The sequence below is a fragment of the Jaculus jaculus genome, chromosome 2, assembly GCF_020740685.1.
Source record: "Jaculus jaculus isolate mJacJac1 chromosome 2, mJacJac1.mat.Y.cur, whole genome shotgun sequence".
Classification (NCBI taxonomy): Eukaryota; Metazoa; Chordata; class Mammalia; order Rodentia; family Dipodidae; genus Jaculus; species Jaculus jaculus.
In genome coordinates, this window is record NC_059103.1 from 47960764 (window position 1) to 47986611 (window position 25848).

General features: G+C 41.1%; 1 protein-coding gene across 3 annotated transcripts in view; it reads left to right on the forward strand.

Moving 5' to 3' along the window:
* Positions 1 to 25848, forward strand: part of Ptpn2 (protein tyrosine phosphatase non-receptor type 2) — a 92208-nt gene that overhangs the window by 5995 nt on the left and 60365 nt on the right. For all 3 annotated transcript variants that reach the window (XM_045144532.1, XM_045144533.1, XM_045144531.1), the window contains exon 2: positions 10129 to 10219. In XM_045144532.1, the coding sequence (XP_045000467.1) occupies positions 10129 to 10219 (91 nt within the window). The remainder of the gene's footprint in view (positions 1 to 10128; positions 10220 to 25848) is intronic.

A 25848-nucleotide genomic window follows, 5' to 3' on the forward strand; every position in this document is an offset into this window, starting at 1 on the left:
TGAATTTTTAAATTTTAGTCATTGACAATTTTCAAATGTAATGTATTTTGATCATCAACTCCTCCCATTACTTGCTCTTGTCCTCATGTACTGCATCCTATCTTTTTTCCAGTTAGTCCCTTTTCTATTTATGTATGCATGTATTTATTTATTTTTCAAATTTTTATTAACAACTTCCATGATTATAAAAAACATCCCATGGTAATACCCTCCCTCCCCCCACTTTCCCCTTTGAAACTCCATTCTCCATCATATCCCCTCCCTGTTTTGTTTTTTTTTTTTTTTGGTTTTTCAAGGTAAGGTCTCACTCTGGTCCAGGCTGACCTGGAATTAACTCTGTCATCTCAGGGTGGCCTTGAACTCATGGCGATCCTCCTACCTCTGCCTCCCGAGTGCTGGCATTAAAGGCGTGCGCCACCACGCCCGGCCCCTCCCTGTTTTTTAACAAAATTTTTGGAGGCAGGGTCTCACTCTACTCTAGACCTGGAATTCACTCTGTAGTTCCAGGTAGCCTCTAACTCATTGCGCTCCTCCTATTTCTGCCTCCCAAGTACTGGGATTAAAGGTGTGTACCACCATACCCTGCCTATTTATGTCTTAAAATTTTTTTTTTTTTTTTTTGCCCTTCACCACCATTCATGATGGAATGTTTTTGGGCTCAGTCTTCTAGGTTGCCACATCTCCATGAAGTCATGAATGTAATGGCCAATTTGTGTCTGGAGAATTTTATTTTCCTAGTGAACCTGGGTGTAGAAAAATTTTAATACCTTTATAAACAACTTAGTTATATGTCATTTTACTTTAAGCTTTAGCTTTTACGTTTCTGTAGCACTTAGGTTTAGCCTTAATCTATTTTCCTTTTGGAGAAATTTTTTTTTTAGCTTAGGACAAAGTCTCTATACAAATTTTTTATTCTTTTTCTTTTTTTTTCTGAGGCGGGGTCTCACACTATCCCAGACTCACCTGGAATTTACTATGTAGTCTCAGTGTGGCCTCGAACTCACAGCAATTCTCCTACCTCTGCCTCCTGAATGCTAGGATTAAGGGTGTGTGCCACCATGCCAGGCTTTTTTTTTTTAAAATAAATAAATTATTTATATATATATGTGTGTGTGTGTGTATATGTATATATATATATGTATATATGCATATGTGTATATATATATATATATGCATATACACACACACACACACACACACACACACATATATGTTTTATTGACAACCTCCATGATTGTAAATAATATCCCATGGTGATTCCTTGCCTCCCCTGACTTTCCCCTTTGAAACTCCACTCTATCATATCCCCTCCCCTTCAATCAGTCTGTCTTTTATTTTTTTTATTTTTATTTTTTTTAAATTTATTTATTTATTTATTTATTTGAGAGCGACAGACACAGAGAGAAAGACAGGTATACAGAGAGAATGGGCGTGCCAGGGCTTCCAGCCTCTGCAAACGAACTCCAGATGCGTGCGCCCCCTTGTGCATCTGGCTAACGTGGGACCTGGGGAACCGAGCCTCGAACCGGGGTCCTTAGGCTTCACAGGCAAGCGCTTAACCGCTAAGCCATCTCTCCAGCCCTGTCTTTTATTTTGATGTCATCATCATTTTTTCTTGTTATGGTGTCTTATGTAGGTAGTGTCAGGCACTGTGAGGACATGGATATCCAGGCCATTTTGTGTGTGGAAGAGCACATTGTAAAAAGTCCTACCCTTCCTTTGGCTTTAACGTTCTTTCCGCCACCTCTTCTGCAGTGGACCCTGAGCCTTGGAAGGTGTGATAGAGATATTGCAGTGCTGAGCACTCCTCTGTCACTTCTTCCCAGCACTATGATGCCTTCTGAGTCATCCCAAGGTCACTGCCATCTAAAAAGAGAAGGTTCTCTACCAAAAGTTACACTCCTAGGCCTCATGACTACCCCAGTATCAGGGATATATTCCCTTCCATGAAGCAGGCCTCCAGTCCAATTAGAGGGCAGTTGGTTTCTACCATAACAGACATGCCATTATTGTACCCATTGGCTCATTTGGCCTGGCTGGCAAAATATCAGGCTCACAGTGTCCACTGTTAAGTATCTTCACTGGTGATTTCTCTCTCTCCTATTGCATGCAGAATGGCTTCTTCTAACTTTCTGTGAGCTGGTCTACACGGAAGAGGTTATCAGCTCAGTTCCAGCAGGATTTCTCAGTGGCCTTGCAGCCCAAGTATGTGGAGTCTTCAGCAATAGGGTGTTCCCATTTATTCCTGCTGGGAAACCAAGGGCCTCGGCAATGGCCTGTAATGTTTTGGGGGTATCAGGTACCTCCTTGGCCAACAGCTCACTGGAAGTTACCCCATCCCTGGCACTGAAAATTTTCTAGCAACAATTTACGGCTCCTGAGTGTTCCATTGTCCAAAAAAGTAGGTTTCCATGTGATTTATTTATATCTTCTTAGATTTTTTTGGGGGGGGCTTTCGAGGTTGGGTCTCACTCTGGTCCAGGCTGACCTAGAATTCACTGTTTTCTCAGGGTGGCCTTGAACTCTCCTACCTCTACCTCCCGAGTGCTGGGATTAAAGGGGTGTGCCATCACGCCCGTGCGCCACTGTGCCCGTCTTGTATCCTCTCAGATTTTGATTAGCCTTCCCTCTACCTTTCCTTTACTCAGTTTCTTCCCCTGACCTCACTTGGGCCTTTTCACCCCCATTAATCTATTTTTCTACTTACATATATACAATCCCCTCCTATTAAGTACCCCCATCCCTTCCTTTATCTTCCCTTTATATCTCTTTTCTAGCTTACTGGCCTTTGCTACTGAGCTGATGCTGACCACTCCTCTGTCACTTCTTCTCAGCACCATGGTGCCTCCTGAGTCATACCAAGGTCACTGCCATCTGAAAAGAGAAGGTTCTCTAACCAAAAGTGAGAGTAGCATTAATATATGGGTATGAACAATAAGAGATATACTTTCCGGGCAGTTTGGTGAGTATAGTAGTATATACATTTAGCCTGAGAGCAGCACATATTACACCCCTTGGGCTCATGACTACCCTGTGTAGGTTTTTAGTATCAGGGATGTATTCCCTCCCATGGAGTGGACCTCCAGCCCAATTAGAGAGCAATTGGCTTCCCCCATAACAGACATGTTACTATTGTACTGTTTGGCTCATTTGGTTTGGCTGGCCAAATTTAAGGCTTGCAATGTCCACTGTTGAGTATCTTCACTGGTGATTTCTCTCTCCCATTGAACTGCAGGCAGCGTGGCTGTTTCCAGCTTTCTGTTAGCTGGTCTACATGGAGGAGGTTTTCAGCTCAGTTTCAGCAGGCTTTCTTAGTGACCTTGCATCCCAAGTATGTGGAGTCTTCAGCAATAGGGTATTACCATCTATTCCTGGTGGGAAATGGCCTGTAATGTTTTGGGTGTATCAGGGACCTTCCTGGCCAACAACTCACTGGAAGGGATCCCATCATTGACACTGAAAATTTTTATTTATTTATTTATTTGAGAGCGATAGACACAGAGAGAAAGACAGATAGAGGGAGAGAGAGAGAATAGGCGCACCAGGGCTTCCAGCCTCTGCAAACGAACTCCAGACGCGTGCGCCCCCTTGTGCATCTGGCTAACGTGGGACCTGGGGAACCGAGCCTCGAACCGGGGTCCTTAGGCTTCATAGGCAAGCGCTTAACCGCTAAGCCATCTCTCCAGCCCTATTTATTTATTTTTGACAACTTCCAGGATTGTAAACAATATCCCATGGCAATTCCCTCCCTCCCCCCAGTTTCCCCTTTGAAACTCCACTTTCCATCATATCCCCTCCCACTTTCAATCAGTCTCTCTTTTTAAATTTGTTTTTGTTTATTTTTATTTATTTATTTGAGAACGACAGACACACAGAAAGAGGTAGAGAGAATGGGCATGCTGGGGTCTTCAGCCAATGCAAATGAACTCCAGACACATGCGCCTCCTTGTGCATCTGGCTAACATGGGTTCTGGGGAATTGAGCCTTGAACTGGGGTTCTTAGGCTTCACAGGCAGGTGCTTACTGTTAAGCCATCTCTCCAACCCCAGTCTCTCTTTTATTTTAATATCATCTTTTTCTCCTATTATGATGGTCTTGTGTAGGTAGTGTCAGGCATTGTGAGGTCATGGATATCCAGGCCATTTTGTGTCTGAAGGAGCACGTTGTAAGGAGTCCTACCCTTCCTTTGGCTCTTACATTCTTTCCACAACCTCTTCCACAATGGACCCTGAGCCTTGGAAGGTATGATAGAGATATTGCAGTGCTGAACACTCACTTCTTAGCACATGATGCCTTCTGAGTCATCCTAAGGTCACTGCCATCTGAAAAGAGAAGATTCTCTAACCAAAAGTGAGAGTAGCATTAATATATGGGTGGGTATGAACATTAAGAGAAGTGTTTACTGGGCAGTTTGATAAGCATAGTATATACATTTAGCCAGACAGCAGCAGGAGTTACATCCCTGGGTTTCATGACTACCCCTTTTGTAGGTTTTCAGTATCAGGGATGTGTTCCCTCCCATGGAGTGGGCCTCCAGAGAGCAGTTGGTTTCCCTCATAACAGACGTGCAACTATTGCACCCATTGGCTCATTTCCAAATGTAAGGCTTGAGGTGTCCACTGTTGAGTATCTTCACTGGTGATTTCTCTTTTCCCCATTGAACTGCATGCAGCATGGCTTTTTCCAGCTTTCTGTCAGCTGGTCTACATAGAGGAGGTTATCAGCTCTGTTCCAGCAGGATTTCTCAGTGACCTTGCATCTCAAGTATGTGGAGTCTCAGCAATAGGGTCTTATCATCTATTCCTGGTGGGAAACCAAGGGCCTTGGCAATGGCCTGTAATGCTTTGGGGACCTTGGGGGTATCAGAGACCTCCCTGGCCAACAACTCACTGGAAGGTATCCCATTTCTGGCACTGAAAATTTTCTAATATCAATCTATGGCTCCTGTGTGTTCCATTGTCCAAAAAAGTAGGTTTTCATATGAAAACCTTTTTTTGTTTTTTATGGTACAGTTTCTCTCTAGCCCAGGCTGATCTGGAATTCACTGTGTTGTCTCAGGGTGGCCTTGAACTCAAAGATCCTCCTTCCTCTGCCCCCCCCCGCCCCCCAAGTACTGGGATTACTTTGCTACTGAATTTTATTCTTACATAGAAGTCCAATCATTTGTAGCTAACATGCACATATGAGAGAGACCGTGTGACATTTGGCTTTCTGCCCTGGGTTACCTCACTTAGTATAATCCTTTCCTGATCCATCCGTATTTTCTGCAAATTTCATAACTTCATTTTTCTTTACCTCTGAGTAGAACTCCATAATATAAATGTGCCACATCTTCATTATCCATTCATCAGTTGAGGGACATCTAGGCTAGTTTCATTTTCTAGCTATTGTGAATAGAGTGGCAGGAAACATGGTTGAACAGGTATCTCTAAAGTAGTGAGACAAGTCCTTAGGATATATGCCTTGGAGTGGTATAGCTGGGTCATATGGTAGATCTATTTTTAGCTGTCTCAGGAACTTCCACACTGATTTCCACAATGACTGGACCAGATTGCATTCCCACCAACAGTGTAGAAGGCTTCCTCCTTTTCCACATCCTTGCCAACATTTATGGTCGTTTATTTTCATGATGGTAGCCAGTCTGACAGGAGTGAGATCGAATCTCAGTGTAGTTTTAATCTTCATTTCCCTAATAACTAGGGATGTAGAACTTTTTTTTTAGATGTTAATATGTCATCTGTCTTTCTTCTTTTGAGAACTCTATTTAGTTCCATAGCCCAGTTTTTTTGACTGGATTGTTTGATCTCTTTTTTTAAATTTTTGAGTTCTTCCTTGTATATCCTAGGTATTAATCCTCTGTTAGATGTATAGCTGGTAAAGATTTTCTCCCATTCTGTAGGTTGCCTTTTTGCTCTATTCACAGTGTCCTTTGCTGTATGAAAGCTTAGTAATTTCATGAGGACCCAGCAGTTGATCTGTGATTTTATTTCCTGAGCAGTTGGGGTTATATTCAGAAAGTTTTTGCCAATACCAATATGTTGAAGGCTTTCCCTACTTTTTCCTCTAGAAGTGTCCGAGTTTCAGTAACTGACAGATGGACTTCACTGTGCTAAATGAGCATGTGAATATAGAGTTGAATCCCATTAACATAGCCATGGAGGGGAGCTTGTTCTTTTTGCTTGCTTGTTTTGTTTGTTTCCAGGTAGATTCTAACTCTAGCTCAGGCCTTCCTGGAACTCACTTTCTTGTCCCAGACTGGCTTTCTATTTCTGCAGTCCTAAGATCTACTTCTATAGCTATCCCCATACTTCTTAACTGCAAAGCCATCTGTCCAGCCCTATCCTCCTACTTCTGCAGTTCCAAGTGCTGGGATTTAATGCATTCACCACCAAGCCTGGCTGTGTTTTGCTCTTTTTAATTATAATGGTTTATTAGAGAGGCAGGGGGGGGGGAGGGGAAGGGAGAGGGAGGGAGGGAGGGAGGGAGGGAGGGAGGGAAGAAAGGAGAGAGGGAGGGAGGGAGGGAGAGAAAATGGATGTGCCAGTGCCTCCATCCACTACAAACTGCAGATGCATGTGCCCCCTTGTGCATCTTGCTAACATGGGTCCTGGAAAGTCGAGCCTGGATCCTTTGGCTTTGTAGGCAAATGTCTTAACTGCTAAGCCTTCTCTCCTGCCTCTCCCCTTTTTTTTTTGTTTTTTTGAGGTAGAGTCTTGCTCTAGTCCAAACTGATCTGGAATTCATGGCGATCCTCCAACCTCTGCCTCCCAAATGCTGGGATAAAAGGCATGCACCACCACGTCCTGTGGTAGATCAGTAGATTTTTTTTTAAAATGTCATTTACAGTAGCATCAAATCTTAGATTTGTCAGAAGCTTTAAACCTTTAGCATACATTTTATTGAAAAATGATAATTAAAATATTGTGAAGTATAACACAAATGGGGACATTAAATTGGGGAAATTTAACTTTGCACACATAGATTTGTTATTAAGTTGTAGTAACTATAATTTGTCAGTCTCAATGATAAATAATTCTTTGAAATAAAATGATGCTATAGAAACACACAAGTGGCTGTGTAAATTTGGTCTGTGATAGAACAAGTATAACTGATGAATGCAACAATGAATAAATGGTTTGAATAACTGTCTCTTTGAAAAGAACAAAATTATGTTCTTGTATACTTGAAGCTGATAATAGTTTCTTAACCTTGTAAGAGTGTTCTTGGGGATTGAAGATGGCTCAGTGGATAAAGCACTTGCTGCAGAACTTCTGAATACACGAGTTTGGATCACAGTACCCCCAAATAAAAGCTAAAAGCTGTGGTAGGGTCTATAATCCCAGTGTGCCCATGATGAAAAGGGAGGCAGAAACAGAATTCCTTAGAATTTTGTGATTAGAGTGGTGAACAGCAACAGAAAAAGTGAATGGCAATGACCAAGCAGAGAATTGCCTTCTGATCTGTACACACACACACTCTCTCTCTTTCTCTCTCTGCACATGCACATGCCCAAGCTCACACACATGCACCAAATTAATAAGGAATTTTAACAAGAGTATTCTTTTTTTTTTTTTCCCCCAGGCTGACCTGTAATTTAATATGTAGTCTCAGGGTGGCTTCAAATTCATAGTGATCCTCCTACCTCTTCCTCCAGAATGCTGGGTTTGTCCTGTAAAACTGAGTATTTGTGTGTTTTGGTTTTATAATGTAATTGCAGTTTATAGATACTATACTTAAACCCCAACATATAAAATCTTTTAACTTAAAAATTTTTTAACTTATTTTTATTTATTTATTTGAGAGAGGGAAAGAAAAAAGCAGAGAGAAGGAGAGAGAATGGGCATGCCAGAGCCTCCAGCCACTGCAAACGAATTCCAGACGCATGCGCCCCCTTGTGCATCTGGCTTATGAGGGTCCTAAGGAATTGAACCTAGGTCCTTTGGCTTTGTAAGCAAATGCCTTAACCACTGAACCATCCCTCCAGCCCCTTAACTTGTTTACTCTTCTCTCCTAGCTAGGAACTATTTTACTGACTTTAGGGTTCCTTGAAATTAAGTCTAAATTTAATAAAATATTTGCAGAAAACTGAAGAGTTTTTGTACTACATCCAAAGGGTAAAAATAGCTAGAAAATGGCTCGTCCTAAGGCTCAAGGAATTTTGCAGGCGGGAAAGACATTCATTAGGAAATGAAATGAGGGCTGGAGAGATGGTTTAGCATTTAAGTGTTTGCCTGTGAAGCTTAAGGACTCCAGTTTGAAGGTTGATTCCACAGGACCCACGTTAGCCAGATGCACAAAGGGGCGCATGCCTCTGGAGTTTGTTTGCAGTGGCTGGAAGCCCTGGCATGCCCATATTCTCTCTTTTTCTCTCTACCTCTTTTCTCTGTCACTCTCAAATAAATAAATAAATAAATAAATAAAATAAAGGCCAGTCTGTTGGGATTGCATCAAAAAAAAATGAAATGAAAAAATGAAATGAGCATTTGTTATATGCATTTTTTTCTTTGTTTAATTATTTGTTTCAAGGCAGTGTCTCACTGTAGTCCAGGCTGACCTGGAACTCACTCTGTAGTTCCAGGCTGGCCTTGAACTCAAAGTTACTCTCCTAACTCTTCTTCTTTTTTTTTTTTTTTTTTTTTTGGTTTTTTGAGGTAGGGTCTCACTCTAGCCCAGGCCGACCTGGAATTCACTATGGAGTCTCAGGGTGGGCCTATGGCAATCCTCCTACCTCTGCCTCCCAAGTACTGGGATTAGCTAGATATATCTTTTATAAATTTTATTTATTTATTTGAGACAGGAGAGAGAATGGGTGTGTCAGGGCCTCCTAGCCACTGCAAATGAACTCCAGACGCATGCACCACCATGTGCCATCTGGCTTACATGGGACCTGGAGAATTGAACTGAGGTTCTTAGGCTTCACAAGTATGTGCCTTAACTGCGAAGCCATCTCTCCAGCCCATAGATGTATTTTTTTAAATTATTTTTTATTGAGAACTTCCATAATTATAAACAATATCCCATGGTAATTCGCCCCCAACACTTTTCCCTTTGAAACTCCACTCTCTGTCATATCCCCTCACCCTCTCAATCAGCCTCTTTTATTTTGATGTCATGATCTTTTCTTCCTATTATGATGGTCTTGTGTAGATAGTGTTAAGCACTGTTATCCAGGCCATTTTGTGTCTGGAGGATCACTTTGTAAGGAGTCCCACCCTTCCTTTGGTTATTACATTCTTTCCACCACCTCTTCTGCAGTGGACCCTGAGCCTTGGAAGGTGCGATAGAGATGTTTCAGTGCTGAGCACTCCTCTGTTACTTCTTCTCAGCACCATGGTACCTTCTGAGTCATCCCAAGGTCACTGCCATCTAGAAAGAGAAGGTTCTATAGCCAAAAGTGAGAGTAGCATTAATATATGGGTGTGAATGTTAAGAGAAGTGCTTACTGGGCAGTTTGGTGGGCACAGTATATACTTTTAGACAGCAGCAGATGTTACACCCCTAGGGCTCAGGACTACCCCTGTTGTAGGTTTTCTGTATCAGGGATGTATTCACTCCAGTAGAGCAGGCCTTCAGTCAAAATAGAGGGCAGTTGGTTTCCCCCATAACAGATATGCTACATTATTGCACCCATTGGCTCATTTGGCCTGGCTGGCCAAATGTAAGGTTTGCAGTGTCCACTGTCGGGTATCTTCACTGGTGATTTCTCTCTCTCCCATTGAACTGCGTGCAACATGGCTTTTTCAAGCTTTCTGTCAACTGGTATTCTTGGAGTAGGTTTTCAGCTTAGCTCCAGCAGGGTTTCTCAGTGACATAGATATATCTTTTTAATAATAATGTTTGCAGGTGTTTAATAGAGCTGCCATAAACATTAAGTTGGTAAAAACTTCAGTTGGTGGAGGACCTTGATTTGGTTCTGGGCTTCCACTTAGTAATTTCGTAGAGCCTGCCATCCAGTCAAATAATGTGGGGACAAGAATCATTTCATTAGCATTATGAGGATTCAGTGACACAGATAGGGTGCTTTGCACTTTACTAAGCATACCATATATGTTATTCTACACCTGCTGAGACAGTACATTTTGCTGGCTAAACTTTAAGGTTATTAAAATATATTTTTGTTATTTTAAGGAAATTCGAAACGAGTCTCATGACTATCCTCACAGAGTGGCCAAGTTTCCAGAAAACAGGAATCGAAACAGATACAGAGATGTCAGCCCATGTAAGTAGTGTACATTTATGTGCATGTTGCCCAGTCTGCTTTAGGAGACAAGGTCCAGGTGAAAGGAGGCCTTGGGGTCACCATTAAGAAGCACAGCATTTTTTTTTTCTCTTTTTGGTTTTTCCAGGTAGAGTCTCACTCTATCCCAGGCTGACTTGGTATTCACTATATAGTCTTAAGGTAGCCTCGAACTCACAGCATTCTGTCTACCTCTACCTCCCAAGTGCTGGAATTAAAGGCATGTACCACCATGCCTTGCTCCACAGCAAAATATTTGAATTACATAATATACTTGTTGGTTTTTTTTTTTCTTTTCTTTTTTTGTTTTTTCCAGGTAGTGTCTTGCTCTAGCCAGGCTGACCTGGAATTCACTGTCTAGTCTCAGGGTGGCTTTAAATTCACAGTGATCTTCCTACCTCTGCCTCCCCAGTGCTGGGATTAAGAGAATGTGCCACCATGTCCGGCCTGTTTTTGTTTTTTGGTTATTTTTTGAGGTAGAGTCTCCCTCTAGTCCTGGCTGACCTGGAATTTACTATGTAGTCTCAGGATGATCTCTATCTCACGGCAGTCCTCCCTTTTCTGTCTGGTTAAAGGCTTGTATGACCATGCCTAACTTGTTTTATGTTTTGTGACAAGGTTTCACTCTGAGCCCAGGTTGCTCTGGAACTCACCACATAGTCCAGATTGGCCTCACATTTGTGGCATCTTGCCTCAGCCTCTTTTTTTTTTTTTTCAAGATAGTGTTTCACTCTAGCCCAGGCTGACCTGGAATTCAGTATGTAGTCTCAGGATGGCTTCAGACTCACAGCAGTCCTCCTGCCTGTGCCTACGAAGTGCTGAATTTAAAGCTTCCACCACCACACATGGTTTGCCTCAGCCTCTTGAGTGCTGGGATTAGAGGCGTGTGCCACCACGCCCAGCTTTAATTTTTTTAAGGAAGATAAATTATGCATGAGAAAAAAGATGGAGCTGGGCGTGGTGGCACACGCCTCTAATCCCAGCACTTGGGAGGCAGAGATAGGAGGATCACCGTGAGTTCGAGGCCACCCTTAGACTATATAGTGAATTCCAGGTCAGCCTGGACTAGAGTGAAACCCTACCTTGGGAAAAAAAAAAAAAGTCAAAAAATTTCTGGGTGTGTGTTTGTGTGCATGCCATGGTACATGGTAGTGTCAGCCACTGTGAGGTCATGGATATCCTGGCCATTTTGTGTCTAGAGGAACATATTGTAAGGAGTCCTACCCTTCCTTTGGCTATTACATTCTTTCCACCACCTCTTCCCCAATGGACTATGAGCCTTGAAAGGTTTCCATATGACTTATTCATATCCTTTTAGATTTTTATTTTTAAAAAATATTTTCATTCATTTATTTATGAGAGAGAAGGGGTCCATATTACTCATTTCATCGTAGATTTTGATTAGCCTTCCCTCCACCTCTTGTTTACTCAGTCTCTTCCCTTGATTTCACTTAGGCCTTTTCACCTCCATTAATCTATTCTTCTACTTACATACGTACAATACCATCCTATTAAGTCCCCCCTCCGTCCCTTTCTATTCCCTTTCTAGCTTATTGGCCTCTGCTACTGAGTTTGATTCCTACTCAAAAAAGTCCAGTCATTTGTAGCTAGGATTCACATATGAGAGAACATGTGACATTTGTCTTTCTGGGCCTGGGTTACCTCACTAAGTATAATACTTTCCAGATCCATCCATTTACTGCAAATTTCATAATTTACTTTTTTTTTTTTTTTAATTTTTATTAACATTTTCCATGATTATAAAATATATCCCATGGTAATTCCCTCCCTCCCCACCCCCACACTTTCCCGTTTGAAATTCCATTCTCAATCATATTACCTCCCCATTACAATCATTGTAATTACATATATACAATATCAACCTATTAAGTATCCTCTTCCCTTCCTTTCTCCACCCTTTATGTCTCCTTTTCAACTTACTGGCCTCTGCTACTAAGTATTTTCATTCTCACACAGAAGCCCAGTCATCTGTAGCTAGGATCCCCATATGAGGGAGAACATGTGGCGCTTGGCTTTCTGGGCCTGGGTTACCTGACTTAGTATAATACTTTCCAGGTCCATCCATTTTTCTGCAACATAATTTACTTTTTCTCTCTTTATTTTAATCTTTTTTTTTTTTGTTTCTTTGAGGTAGGGTCTCACTGTAGCCCAGGCTGACCTGGAATTCACTCTATAGCCTCAGGATGGGATTGAACTCACAGCGATCTTCCTACCTCTGCCTCCCAAGTGCTTGGATTAAAGGTGTGCACCACCATACCCAGCCTTACTTTTGGCATTTTTGTTGAAGATCAGGTGGCTATCGCTACTCAGGCTTACATCTGGGTACTCTGTTCTGTTCCATTAATCTACATGTCTTTTTATTGTGTAAGTACCATGCTGTTTTTGTTTCTATGGCCCTGTAATATAGGTTGAAATCAGATGTGGTGATACCACCAGCTTTATTGTTGTTGCTCAAAGTTGTTTTATATATTCGAGATTTTTTGTGCTTCCAAGTGAATTTTTTGGATTGTTTTTTCTATTTCTGTGAAGAATGCCATTGTAATTTTGATGGGGATTGCATTAAATGTGTCCATTGCTTTTGGTAGGATTGCCATTTTCACAGTGTTGATTCTTCCAAATCAAGAACAAGGGATGTCTTTCTATTTCCTAATGTCTTATGCAATTTCTCGTTCTAGTGTTAAGTTTTCCTTGTAGAGATCCTTTACTTTCTTGGTTAGGTTTATTCCAAGTTACTTTATTTATTTATCTGATGCAATTGTGAATGGGAGTGATTCTCTGATTTCATCCTTTGTGTATTTGTTGTTAACATATAGAAAGGCTACTCATTTCTGTGTTTATTTTGTAACAGTTTGCTGGTAGAGTTTTTAGGGTTCTTTATAGAATCATGTCATCTGCAAATAATAATAACTTGACCTCTTCCTTTCCAAATTGTATCCCTTTTATGTGTGTCTCTTGTCTTACTACTATGGCTAAGACTTCCAGTACTATCTTGAATAGAAGTGGGGAAATTCGATACCCTTGTCTTATTCCTGATTTTAGTAGAAAAGCTTCAAGTTTTTCTCCATTTAGTATTATGTTGGCTATAAGTTTGTCATAAATAGCCTTTATTATGTTGATATATGTTCCTTCTGTTCCCAGTATCTATAGGAATTTTATCATGAAGGGATGTTGGATTTTGTCAAATGCTTTTTCTGCATCTAATGAGATGACCATGATTTTTGTCCTTCAGTTCATTTATATATTACATGTATTGATTTGCATATGTTGAACCATCCCTGCATCTCTGGGATAAAGCATACTTGATTGGGGCGAATGATCTTTCTCATACATTCTTGTATTCTGTTTGCCAATATTTTGTTGAAGACTTTTGCATCTATGTTCTTAAGGGAGATTGGTCTGTAATTTTTCTTTTTTTGTTCTGTTGTCTGATTTTGGTATCAGGGTGATGCTGGCTTCGTAGAAGGAGTTTGGTAGGATTTTTCCCTTTTCTTTTTTATGGAAAAGTTTAAGATGCACTGATGTTTTTTTCTTCCATGAAGGTCTGGTAAAATTCAGTGAATCCATCTGGGTCTGCAATTTTTTTAGTTGGGAGATTTTTGATAACTGCTTGGATCTCCATACTTGTTAGAGGTCTATTGAAGTGGTTAATCTCATCTTCATTTAATTTGGGTAGATCATATAAATCAGGGAAATCATCCATTTATTCCAGATTTTCAAACTTGCTGCAGTATATGTTCTTATAATATTTCCCTATGATATTTTGAATGTTTCTGGTATCTTGTGATGGTGCCCTTTGTATCTCTAAGTTTATTAATTTGTGTCTCTTCTCTCTTTCAAGGTCAGATTTGCTAAGGGTTTATCAATCTTGTTTATCCTTTCAAAGAACCAATTCTTTGTTTCATTGATTCTTTGGATTGTTTTTTTGGTTTCTATTTCATTAATTTCTTCCCTAATCTTTATTCTTTCTTTCAGTCTGATTTTCAGTTTTCCTTGTTCTTTTTTTTCTAAGGCCATAAGGTGAAACATTAGTTTGTTTACTTACCACCTTTCTAGTTTCTTCTCTTTCTTTCTTTTTTTAAATTATTATTGTTTTTTCCTGAGGTAGGGGCTCACTCTAGCCCAGGCTGACCTGGAATTCACTATGTAATCTTAGGGTGGCCTTGAACTCACAGTGATCTCCTACCTCTTCCAAGTGCTGGAGGTATGTGCCACCACACCCAGCTTTATTTTGTTTTTTTGAAGTCGGTCTCGCTCCAGCTCAGGCTGACTTGGAATTCACTTATGTAGTCTTAGGGTGTCCTCGAACTCATGGTAAATCTCCTCCCTCTGCCTCCTGAGTGCTGAGATTAAAGGCATGTGGCACCACATCCAGCCTAATTCCTTAATATAGGCACTTAAAGCTATAGATTTTCTGCTTAGGACTGACTTCATTGTGTCCCAAAGGTTTTGGTATGTTGTATTCTCATTATCATTTGACTCTATGAATTTTTTGATTCCTTCTTTATTTTTTTTATTTTTAGATTTTTAAAATTTTCTTTAGTTACAAACAGAGAGAGAGAGAAGAGAGACAGAGAGAGAATGAGCTTGCCAGGACCTCTAGCCACTGCAAAAAAAACTCCAGACACATGCGCTACCTGTGTATCTGGCTCACGTGGGACCTGGGGAATCGAACCTGGGTGCCTTGGCTTGGCAGGCAGACACCTTAACCCCTAAGCCATCTCTCCAATCCTCCTGCTTGTTTTCCTCATTGACCCATTCATCATTTAGTAGTGTATTGTTTAGTTTCCATGATTTTGTGTATGCTCCATAGCTTTTCTTGCTATTTATTTGTAGTTTGATCCCATTGTGATCAGATAGAGTGTAAGAAATTATTTCAATTTTCCTGTTTTTTTAAGGTTTTTTTGTTAAGATTTGTTAAGATTTGTTTTGTGTTCTAATATATGGTCTATTTTAGAGAATGTTCCATGTGCTGCTGAAAAGAATGTGTATTCTATAGCATTTGGATTCAATGCCCTATATATCTGTTAGGGCCATTTGTTCTGTGTCCTTGTTTAATCCAGATGCATCTCTTATTTATTTATTTAAAAAATTATTTATGTATTTATTTATTTGAGAACTACAGAGAGAGAGAGAGAGAATGAATGAGAATGGGCGTGCTAGGGCCTCCAGCCACTGCAAACGAACTCCAGACACGTGTGCTCCCTGTGCATCTGGCTAACATGGGTCCTGGGGAATCAAGCCTCGAACCGGGGTCCTTAGGCTTCACAGGCAAGCGCTTAACCGCTAATCCATCTCTCCAGCCCTTGTTTATTTTTTGCTGGGATGACCTGTTAATTGATGAGAGGGGGGTGTTGAAGTCACCCACTACAACTATGTTTGGTGTTATCTGTGACCTTAGTTTTACTAGCATTTGTTTGATTAAGTGGGGATCCCCCGTGTTAGGTGCTTATATGTTTAGGATTATAATGTCTCCTGTTGGAGTGTACTTTTTTTTATATTAAATTTTTATTTATTTTTTTGAGTGTGACAGAGAGAGAGAGAGAGAAAGAGACATAGGGAGAGAGATTGAATGGGCACGCCAGGGATTCCTGCCACTGCAAAGGAACTCCAGACACATGTGCCCCCTTGTGCATCTGGCTAACGCGGATCCTGGGGAATCGAGCCTTGAACCGGGGTCCTTAGGCTTCACAGGCAAGCACTTAACCACTAAGCCATCTCTCCAGCCCATGGAGTGTACTTTTAATCAATATAAAGTGACCTTCATTATCTTTCCTAACTAATGTTGGTTTGAAGTCTACCCTGCTTGTTTTCAAGGCCCATTTGCTTGAAATACCTTTTTCCCACTTTTCACCCTAAGATAGCATCCATCCATTGTAGAAAGGTGAGTTTCTTGTAGGCAACAAATTGAAGGAGCCTCCTTTTTTTTTTTTTTTTCCTTTGGTTTTTCGAGGTAGGGCCCCACTCTGGCCTTGGCTGACCTGGAATTTACTGTGCAATCTCAGGGTGGCCTTGAACTCATGGCAATCCTGCCGCCTCCACCTCCTGAGTGTTGGGATTAAAGGTATGCCCTACCACTCCCAGTGGATCCTCCTTTTTAACCCAGTCTGCAAACCTGTCTTTTGGTTGGGGCATTGATGCCATTGACATTAAGAGTTATTATCAAAAGCTATGTATTAATTTTTGCCATTTTCCCTTTTTTTGATATTTCTTCCTGTTTTACCTTTGCTCTCTTGTATAAACTAGTATTTGAGTATTGTTTTTTTTTTTTTTTTTGAGGTTTCTTATATGTGTGCTTTTCTTCCTCATCAGCATGTTGGATCCTTTGTAGAACTGGTTTTGTCTTTAAATATTCCTTTAGCCTGCTTTTGTTGTGGAATGTCCTTATTTCTCCATTTATTTGAATGGAAAGCTTTGCAGGATAAAGTAACCTTGGTTAACAGTTGTTATCTTTCAGAACTTGGAATACATCATTCCAAGCCCTTTTGGCTTTTAAAGTTTGTGTTGAGTAATCTGCTGTGATCCTGATGGGCTTGCCTTTGTATATAATTAGATATTCCTCTCTAACTGCTTTCAATATATTTTCTTTGATTTGTATGTTTGGTAGTTTAATTATAATATGGTGAAGAGAGGTTCTTTCTAGGTTTTGTCTGCTTGGTGTAAAGTGAGACACTACCTTGGAAAACCAAAAAAAGAATAAAAGATAATTTGTTTATTTGCATGCAGAGAGAGAGAGAGAGAGAGAGAGAATTTATTTTATTTTATTTTATTTTATTTTTTCCCCATAGTAGGGTCTTGCTTTAACCAGGTGAACACAGTTGGTGCATGTGTCTGGAGTTTGTTTGTTGTGACAGGAAGCCCTGGCGTGCCCATTTTCCATCTCTGTCTCTTTCTATTTCCCTCTCTCTCTCAAATAAATAAATTACAAAATATTCTCTCTCTTTTTTTTTAATGTTTTTATTAGCATTTTCCATGATTATTAAAAAAATCCCATGGTAATTCCCTCCCTCCCCACCCCCCACGCTTTCCGCTTTGAAATTCCATTCTCCATCATATTACCTCCCCATCACAATCATTGTTCTCTCTCTCTTTTTTGAGACTTGGTTGACCTGGAATTCTATGTGGTCTCAGTGTCGCCTCAAACTCATGGTGATCCTTCTATCTCAGCCTCCCTAGGTCTGGGATTATATGTTCCATGACTCGGGTTTTTTCCCCTTTACTATTCTGTGTCTTGTGAATTTTTTTTTTCTTGTGAATTTTTTGTTTGTTTGTTTTTGTTTTTATTTTTCCAAGGTAGGGTCTTACTGTAGCTCAGGCGGGCCTGAAATTTACTATGTAGCCTCAGGGTGGCCTTGAAGGACTTTATAATCCTAAACATGTAAGCACCTAACATGGGGCCTCTCTACTTCATCAAACAAACGCTAGTAAAACTAAGGTCACAGATAACACCAAACATAGTTGTAGTGGGTGACTTCAGCACCCCCTTCTGCCTCCAGAGTGCTGGGATTAAAGACATGTGCTACCACACCCAGCCTCTTGTGAAACTTTTGTCCCTGTCTTACTTCCCAGCATCTTCTTTTTTTTTTTTTTTTTTTTTTTTTTGTATCTTCATTTCTGGCTGTTTACTCCTCCCTTGCTTTTTTTTTTTTGAGGTAGGGCTGCTGTGTTTTTGGCTTAGCTCAGTCCCTTCTACTTTTTCCTAGGTTATTTACAGTAACTTCTATAGTAGTTTCTGTATATCCCTTCTGTTCCTACTAATCTATCTTCTAGGTCTGTTTTCCAGTCCTCCTCCTTTTAGTTCCCCACAACTGTTGGGAGATGTGGATGTTCTTCAGTATTATCAGTGCAGGCCTTTTGGAGATTGACCCTTTATGCACATTTCCAATTTTTTTTTTTTTTTTCAAGGTAGTGGCTCACTGTAGCCCAGGCTTTTAGCAGCCATATCAGTGTCTTTAAATATTTCATTCCTTTTTTTGAAACATTCTTCCTCTCCTCACTCTTTCCCTTTAGTTACCACCCTCTCTGCCAAATAATGTCTGCTCCCTGTGTTGTCTTGTTCTGTAGAGGAGGTCATAGAGGTGTTATTTTTATAAGTGGTAAAAATCTGAGTGTTTTGGTTTGGTTCAGATGTTTCTTGAAAACCAGGTCCATGTACTGAGATGAGACAGACTGAGCTCTAGTAATACGCAGTAGAACCCCACAGAGATCAGGTCAAGGGTGGCATGAGACAGATTGATGATGTGGTGGAGCTAAAGGAGATGCTCTGATATGCCTAGGGAGTCAGGGATGGCTTTTATTTCCCCCTAGAAGTTGGGTCTTACTTGAGCTTAGGCTGGCCTGGAATTCACTATGTACTCTCAGGGTGACCTCAGACTCAGTGATTCTCCTACTTCTGTCTCCTGAGTGCTGGGATTAAAGGTGTGCACCACCATTCCTGGCAGGGATGATTCTAAAAGGGTTGATTACTAGCCACCTACATAGAAAAGGGATGGGAAAAATTTACTGTAGGAAATTCATGGTCTCGAGTCATTCTTTTGTTTGGATCTAGGAAGTCCTAGAAGACTATGCTCTTAAATATCCTTCTTATATGATTCTTAGACCCCATCTTTTGGGCAGCAGTATCATATTGTGGTATGTATGTTGAATGTTAAAATATGAGAAACATAAAGGGAAGGACAGTTGAAAAATTAGGATGGGGCCAAGCATAGAGGAGGACTGCTGCGAGTTTGAGGCCACCCTGAGATTACATAGTTAATTCCAGGTCAGCCTGGGCCACAGTGAGACCCTACCTAAAAAAAAAAAAAAAAAAAAAAAGGCATATATCCAAAGGACTCATCTCATTTCCTTAGAAGTACATGCTCAACCATGTTTATTGCTGCTCAATTTATAATAGCTGGGAAATGGAACCAGCCTAGATGTCCCTCAACTGATGAGTGGATAATGAAGATGTGGCACATTTACACAATGGAGTTCTACTCAGCGGTAAAGAAAAATGAAGTTATGAAATTTGCAGAAAAGTGGATGGACCTGGAAAGTATTATACTAAGTGAGGTAACCCAGGCCCAGAAAGCCAAGCGCCACATGTTCTCCCTCATATGTGGATCCTAGCTACAGATGACTGGGCTTCCGTGTGAGAATGAAAATACTTAGTAGCAGAGGCCAGTAAGGTAAAAAGGAGACATAAAGGGTAGAGAAAGGAAGGGAGGAGGATACTTAATAGGTTGATATTGTATATATGTGATTACAATGATTGTAATGGGGAGGTAATATGATGGAGAATGGAATTTCAAATGGGAACGTATGGGGGTGGGGAGGGAGGGAATTACCATGGGATATATTTTATAATCATGGAAAATGTTAATAAAAATTAAAAAAAAATTGGGCTGGAGAGATAGATAGATGGCTTAGTAGTTAAAGGTGCTTGCTTACAAAGTCTGCCGACTGGGTTTGGTGGTTTGATTTTCAACACTCATGTAAAGCCAGATGCACAAAATGTGTCACAAGCAACTGGTATTGATTTGCAATGAACAGGAAGAGACCCTGGTGTGCCATTACATTATATTCATGCATGCAGACCTTTGACTTAAATTTATATGTTTGTGTACATATTATGAAAAATAGAAAGGGGACTGTGAGAGAGATAAGGAAGGGGAACAGAGAAAGGTTCATGGGATGTATTGTTTCATGTTTATGGAGAACTATTTAGGGAGAGAAAGAGGACCATTTCTTTGTATGCTACCTTAAAAAAAAAAAATTAAAAGCTGGGCATGGTGTTGCATGCCTTTAATCCCAGTACTCAGGAGGCAGAGGTAAGAGTATTGCCATGAGTTCGAGGCCACCCTGAGACTCCATAATGAATTCCAGGTCAGCATGGGCTAAAGTGAGACCCTACCTTGAACCCCCCCCCCAAAAAAAAAATTAAGAATGCAGCTGAAGACCTCTCATTAAGAACACTGTTCTAGAGAGTTAGTGAAATCATCAGGCAGCAAGATTGGTACCAGAATCCAGGGATAAAGTACAAGACAATAAATAGTGACTTCCAGGGACAGTGAGGGACAATTTCTCAGGAGACTGACCCCTGATTTTTCTAAAGATGCATCAACAGCACTGGAGTGTAGCCTAGGAGCAAAGCTTGTTCTCAGGATGTACAAAGTTTGGGGCTTGATTGCCAGTACACCCTCTCTACCAGAAAAGCCTCAGCATTACTTTACTGGAGTACAGGCAGTTTAGGGGATAAAGAAAACTACAAAGGAATCAACAGGTCAGTGGGAAGCAGAACAAATATGGCTGGAGAGATGGCTTAGCAGTCAAGGCACTTGCCTGCAAAGCCTATGGCCCCCATGCTCAATTCCTTAGGACCCACATAAGTCAGATGTACAAGGTAGTACATGTGTTTGGAGTTTGTTTGAAGTGGCTAGAGGCTCTGATGCTCCCATTCTTTCTTTCTCTCTCTGCCTATTTTTCTCAAATAAACAATAAAATAAAATTTAAGAAGGAAGCTATAGGGCTGGAGAGATGGCTTAGTGGTTAAGGTGCTTTCCTGAGAAGCCTAAGAACTGATGTTCGAATCTCCAGGTCCCACATAGCCAGACGCACAGTGACACAAGTGCACAATGTCACACACACGCCACAAGAGGGTGCATGTGTCTGGAGTTTGTTCCAACATAAAGGTTCTGGTGCTCCTATTCTCTCTCAAAATAAATAACATATTTAATTTTTTTTAAAGTTTGGGTTTCACTCTAGCTCAGGCTGACCTGGAATTCTCTTTGTAATCTCAGGGTGGCCTTGAATTTACAGCAATCCTCCTACCTCCGCCTCCCGAGTGCTGGGATTAAAGGTGTGTGCCATCACTCCCAGCTCTTAATTTTTTTTTTCAAGGTAGGGTCTTATTTTAGCTCAGGCTGACCTGAAATTCACTATGTAGTCTCAGGGTAGCCTTGAACTCTTGGCAATCCTATCTCTGCCTCCCTAGTACTGGGATTAAAGGCGTGTGCCACCATGCCCAGCTAATTTTATTTTTCCTTTGGTTTTCCGAGGTAGCATCTCACTATAGCCCAGGCTGACCTGGAATTCACTATGGAGTCTCAGGGTGGCCTCGAACTCACGGCAATACTCCTACCTCTGCCTCCCGAGTGCTGGGGTTAAAGGTGTGCGCCTCCATGCCTGGCTTTAATTTTATTTTTTTTTGTTTTTTTTTTTTTTAATTTTTAATTTATTTATTTGAGAGCGACAGACATAGAGAGAAAGACAGATAGAGGGAGAGAGAGAATGGGCGCACCAGGGCTTCCAGCCTCTGCAAACGAACTCCAGACGCGTGCGCCACCTTGTGCATCTGGCTAACGTGGGGCCTGGAGAACCGAGCCTCGAACCGGGGTCCTTAGGCTTCACAGGCAAGCGCTTAACCGCTAAGCCATCTCTCCAGCCCAATTTTTTTTTTTTTTTAAAGGAACAAATAAGTATAAGTTGTGTGGAATGGTGGACCTCACTTATAATTCCAACTCCTTGGGAGGCAAAGAGAGGAGGATCCCAAGTTCAAAACCTGCCTCTTTCCTAGGCTACATGATGAGTTTTTGGCCAGCGTGGAATACTTAGCAAGATCCTGTCTCAAAATGAAAATAACTAAAGGGACTATAGGCATGTAGCCCAGTTGTGTAGCAATTGCCTACCCTGCCTGAGATCCTCAGTTTAATCCCCAGTAGCACATATATGTGTAGTGGGTTGAAACTAAGAGGTGTTTCAGAGTCATCGATGAAACCCTCTAATTCACAAATACCTTCTTCAAGATTTCTAATGAGGGTGGCTGTGGTAGTGCACACCTTTAATCCCAGCACTAAGGAGGCTGAGGTTGGAGGATCACCATGAGTTCCAGGCCAGCCTGATACAACATAGAGAATTCCAGGCCAGCCTGGGCTAGAGCAAGTCCCTACCTGGAGAAAACAAAAACCAAAAAGGTGGAACACATGGAATCCTAGTCCTTGGGAGGTAGCAATAGGAGGATTGCTGTGAGTTTGATGTCAGCCTGGGCTAGAGTGAGACTCTACCTTGGGGCACGGGGGTTGGGGGGAATCAGTGACAGAAATAAAAATGAAATTTACCAAACATAACTGTATTTGAATTGAAAATGAGAAGTGGGAAGTCACCAACTTACTCTGTAAGATTACTAGGGCTCCACTGAGAATAAAGCCTATAGTTGGTTAGCAGTCACTTGGCAAAATATTCTTGCGATGGTTATATAAGGGGCTTGTCAAAACTTAAAATCTCGGGCTAGGGAGGTGGCTCAGCAGTTGAGGCGCTTGTCTGCAAAGCCTAACAACCTGTGTTCAGTTCCCTGGTACCCATGTGACATATGCATGTTCAGTTTGTTTGCAGCGGCTGGAGGGCCCATTCTTTCTGTCTCTCTTCTCTTTTTGCTTACAAATAAATAAATAAAAATATTAAAAAAACACTTCAACTCTGCCATGCATGGTGGTGCATGCTTTTAATCTCAGCACTTGGGAGACAGAGGTAGGAGGATAGCTGTGAGTTCGAGGCCAGGCTAGGACTACATAGTGAATTCCAGTCCAGATCAGCCTGAGCTAGAGGGAGACCTTACCTCAAAAAAATAAAAAAGAAGCCAGGTTTAGTGACACATGCCTTTACTTTCAGCATTTAGGAGTCTATGGTAGGAGGATTGTCATGAATTTTAGGCCACCCTGAGACTACATAGTGAATTACAGGTCAGCCTAGGCTAGAGGGAGACCCTACCTCAAAAAAACAAAATAACAACAACAAAAAAAGTAGGTTGGACATAGGAAAGTTCTACCTTTGTATAGAATATTGACTAGGGCTAGAGAGATGGCTTAATGGTTAAGGCATTTGCCCGCAAAGCCAAAGGACCCAGGTTTGATTCCACAGGACCCATGTAAGCCAGATAGATGCACAAGGGGGTGCATGTGTGTAGAGTTATTAAACAGAGGGAGGGAGAGAATGGGTGCACCAAGACGTGTAGCCACTGCAACCAAACTGTAGATGCACTCACCACCATGTGTACCTGGCTTAAGTGGGTTCTGGGTAATTGAACTTGGGTCCTTAGGCTTTAGTACCTTAACAACTAAGCTATTTCTCCAACCCAATAAATAAGGTTTATTTTTATTTTTCCTTTTTTTTTTTTCCCCCCAAAGCAGAACAGCTCTTCTTAGCTATTCATCTCTCCTGATTCCTGAACCTCTAGGTCTCTGCTCTAGTAGGCCTTTCTATGTCCCAACCCACCTGGCTAGGCTGGAATGGTGGGGAGGGGACCCTTACTCCCCTGTGGCCTCTCTACCGCCTTCTGCCTTCACATGGAAGGACTGCTCTCTACTTCCTCCTCTTAATCTAATAAAGTTTTTTCTCTTCTCTAATCCTTAACAAAAAAAGTAGGACATAATTCATTTTATAGGGCTGGGGAGAAGGCTCAGCAGTTAAACTACTTACTTGCAAAGCCTGACAGCTTGGATTCGATCCCCAGTACCAATGTAAAGCCATATGTACAAAGTGGTGCATGCACCTGGAGTTCATTTGCAGTGGCTGGAGACCCTGGTGTGTTCTCTTTCTCCTCTCTTCCTTCTCATCTCCTCCTTTCTTCTTCCTTTCTACCATCTCTCTTCTCCCTCCCTCTCCTTTCCCTTCCTCATTGCTTCCCCTTTCCTCTCTTATATAGATACACACAACATTATGGACAGGGTACCTTCTGGGAGGTTACAGAGGATATGTAACAGAGGCTGGATTTCAAGAAAGAGGGCTTGTATAAACCATGATACACCTGAGATGACAATATTGTGAAAGGTGATGACTGGTGAATAGGATATGGAAAGGACAGCAAAGATAGACAATTTATTGTGCCAAAAGAGGCAGTTGAGTTGGAGAGATGGCTTAATGTTTAAAGCACTTGCTTGTGAAGCCTAAGGACTCATCTTCGACTCTTCAGGTCCCACATAAGCCCGACACACAGTGATGCAAGTGCACAAGGTCCACATGGACACAAGCGGGGGGGGGGGGGAAGGGCGCATGTGTCTGGAGTTGATTGCTGTGGTTTGAGGCCCTGTGCGCCCCCCCCCCATAGAAAAAGCCAGGCCAGTCTGTCTGTTGACCTTGCCTCAAAAAAAAAAAAGAAAAAAAAAGAAAAGAAAAACAAAAAGAGGCACTGTAATATGGGAAACATGTAGTCTCTTCTGTCTGACAAACATAGATTCAAATCCCCTTTGTGACTTTCTAGTGTATTATTACTTCCCCATATTAGTAAGGTGAGCATGATAATATCTACTTTAAAGCTGTGGGGATAGAAAGTGGTAACACAGTAAAATGTGTCATACAGTTGCTGGCATGTTGCAAGTGATTCTGCTTTGTTATATGGTCGAAGAAAACCTATGAAATAGAGTTTTCCTTGCAAGCAAGCAATTATAATTTAGTACATTTATGTGTGCTAAAATTTGTATTTCTTCTCCATTAATACGGTAGTGCTTATGTATGGCTTGGGTTTTAGCTTGGGCTTTGACTTTGGCTTATTCAGTTTATGAATGAGAATTCATAGTTGTTCTGGGACAGTTAACTTCTGGAATTGAATAGTGTGGGTTTATTTCCAAAATGCTTTGCATTTGTGACAGGAAAAGTACCATGTAAGAATGGGCATCACTGTTTGAAAAGAACAAGCATATCTAAGAGGGAAAGTCAGTTGTTAGTGCTATACTCATAAACTTGGTTTTCTCCTTGTTCTGTTTATGTTATTGGTTTCTGCCATGAACACGAACCCTCCCTGTTTGACACCGAAAACTCCAATAGGAGAAGCTTTCATAATAGTAATAAATTAGATGAAACCAACAGCTTTTTAAAATTTAGGTGTGTAGTTGTTTATTTATTTACTTTAGTTTATTATAGCAGTGTTGAAAGAGGAAGTTGTCTATTTTCAGTTTAGACCACATCCAGAGCAAGTCCTTTCTTGAGATACAAAACTGGAAAATGGCCGGGCGTGGTGGCTTACACCTTTAATCCCAGCACTTGGGAGGCAGAAGTAGGAGGATCGCTATGAATTTGAAACTACCCTGAGACTGCATAGTGAATTCCAGGTCAGCCTGAGCCACAGTGAGACCCTACCTCGAATACCAAAAAATAAACAGACATGCAAACGAACTGGAAAATGTACTGCCCAAGAGAGGGAGGCCTAGAGGTTCTTCATCAGAAGTTGGCTTAATTTCTGTCCATTTTATAAACTATACCTCAGAAAAATACTGAATTTCCTCATTTATTTCGGCAAGGATTAAGAGCAGATAATGCCCTATCAAGGAAAAACATTTATTTATTTATTTATTTATTTATATGTTTATGTATTTATTTGAGAGAGAAAGAGAATAGAAAGAGGCAAATAGAGAATGGTACCCAAGGGCCTCCAGCCACTGCAGACAAACTCCAGACTCATGCACCCCTTGGGCATCTGGATTACATGGGTCCTGGGGAGTTGAATTTGTGTCATTTGACTTTGTAGGCAAACACCTTAATGGCTAAGCCATCTCTTCAGCCCAAAAAACATTTTTGCTAAAGTTCTGCTGCTGGGTTATTAGGTATTGAGAAATACGATTTCC